The sequence below is a fragment of the Dendroctonus ponderosae genome, unplaced genomic scaffold, assembly GCF_020466585.1.
Source record: "Dendroctonus ponderosae isolate FM_Combo_2020 unplaced genomic scaffold, Dpon_F_20191213v2 Dpon_F_20191213_8, whole genome shotgun sequence".
Lineage (NCBI taxonomy): Eukaryota > Metazoa > Arthropoda > Insecta > Coleoptera > Curculionidae > Dendroctonus > Dendroctonus ponderosae.
Window position 1 is genome coordinate 10781135 of NW_026019016.1, and position 1262 is coordinate 10782396.

The window sequence follows — 1262 nt, forward strand, 5'->3', positions numbered from 1 at the left end:
CTTGAGCCTAAGTGTGTCGCAGGATACCCTCTAGGTGATAGTTCTTGATTACTTTTTGATAAATAATTTGTTCTTATTGCGAAATAGGAGCACTACTTATCAATCTGTAATAAAAGTTTGTAAAAAATTTGTGTTTAATTAGTCCACGAAAAAATGCTAAATTTCTTAAAACCTCTTAAAGAAATTTGTCTATTTTGCGGTTCAAAGCTTGTTAAAGTGGGAGACTTTTGATTTTTTTGTTTAAACTAGAAAACATGTTTCTAATTAATCTCCAAATTAATTTCTCATAGGAAATTTTATGTTTCTAGCATTGAGACAATGTATGCTCTCCTTAGGACGATTAGACCGATTGTTCGATGTTAAGAAGAAAAGTCCACTTTGTGAAAATTACCTGTTTGCGCAAAGAAATATTGGCTTGAAGAATATCTTACAAATATCTAGATGCTCTCTAGATAAAAATCATAATTTTTACCTTGAATCGAATTTTTTGCCATCAGCCAAGGTACCAGTATAGTGCATCGTCAGCATGTCCCCATTTTTCGATCGAACTTCGCAAATTTCTGGCTTGCTTACCACGTCGATTTTCAGATCGTCTTTCTCACTACCGCTTACCGCCACGGCCAGGAAAGCTACAATTCCGCAAAAACTTACCCACCGTACCATTTTTGAGCTTTTTTCGCCTTTTGTTCTACGCTACAAATTGTGTCGCTGAGCGAATCGTATCAAAGCAATACCGGCCAGCCTGCTACTGCTTGAAATGCACGTTTACAACTAAACATCCGGCAAAAGTTTTTGAATTGCCACGAGTTTGCCACGCTACGAACTTGACGTCACCGCTACAGCTTTCCTTTTCCATGGCATTGTCGTCCAGACAAGTACGACAAAAACAGATGAATGTGAAAGCCACAGGTCTGCAGATGATTGGTCGGGTTCAGGCAATGATAGCGGTATCATTGCGGTTCTACCTGTATCAAATGCGATGCGTTGGAACTGCTTGTTCATTGAAACATTATAAGTGTTCTATTTTTCGGACTTTTATATTTGTATAAAAGTGTCTGGCTGTTTGAGATTATTGGCAGAAAATTTATCTTTCGCTTGTCGTTCAATAACAACTCGGTGCTCCACATTGTTTTTCTTGTAGCCGCTGATGTCAGCTCGCTGAAAATGTAACATGCTATGAATCAACAATCCGCCTTCTGCAGTCCACACAATTTTTATTTTAATGGCTTTAAATTATTCTTGTGCTTTTTGATAGTAGGTAA

The 1262-nt window shown here is 37.6% G+C and overlaps 1 protein-coding gene across 1 annotated transcript in view; it reads right to left on the bottom strand.

The window, feature by feature from the left end:
• The window catches only part of LOC109546999 (FK506-binding protein 2), a 38453-nt gene extending 37583 nt beyond the window's left edge, over positions 1 to 870 (bottom strand). The window contains exon 1 of the mRNA XM_019918209.2: positions 473 to 870. Coding sequence (XP_019773768.2) covers positions 473 to 663 — 191 coding nt within the window. The 5' untranslated portion in view covers positions 664 to 870. The remainder of the gene's footprint in view (positions 1 to 472) is intronic.
• Positions 871 to 1262: the final 392 nt, after the last annotated feature.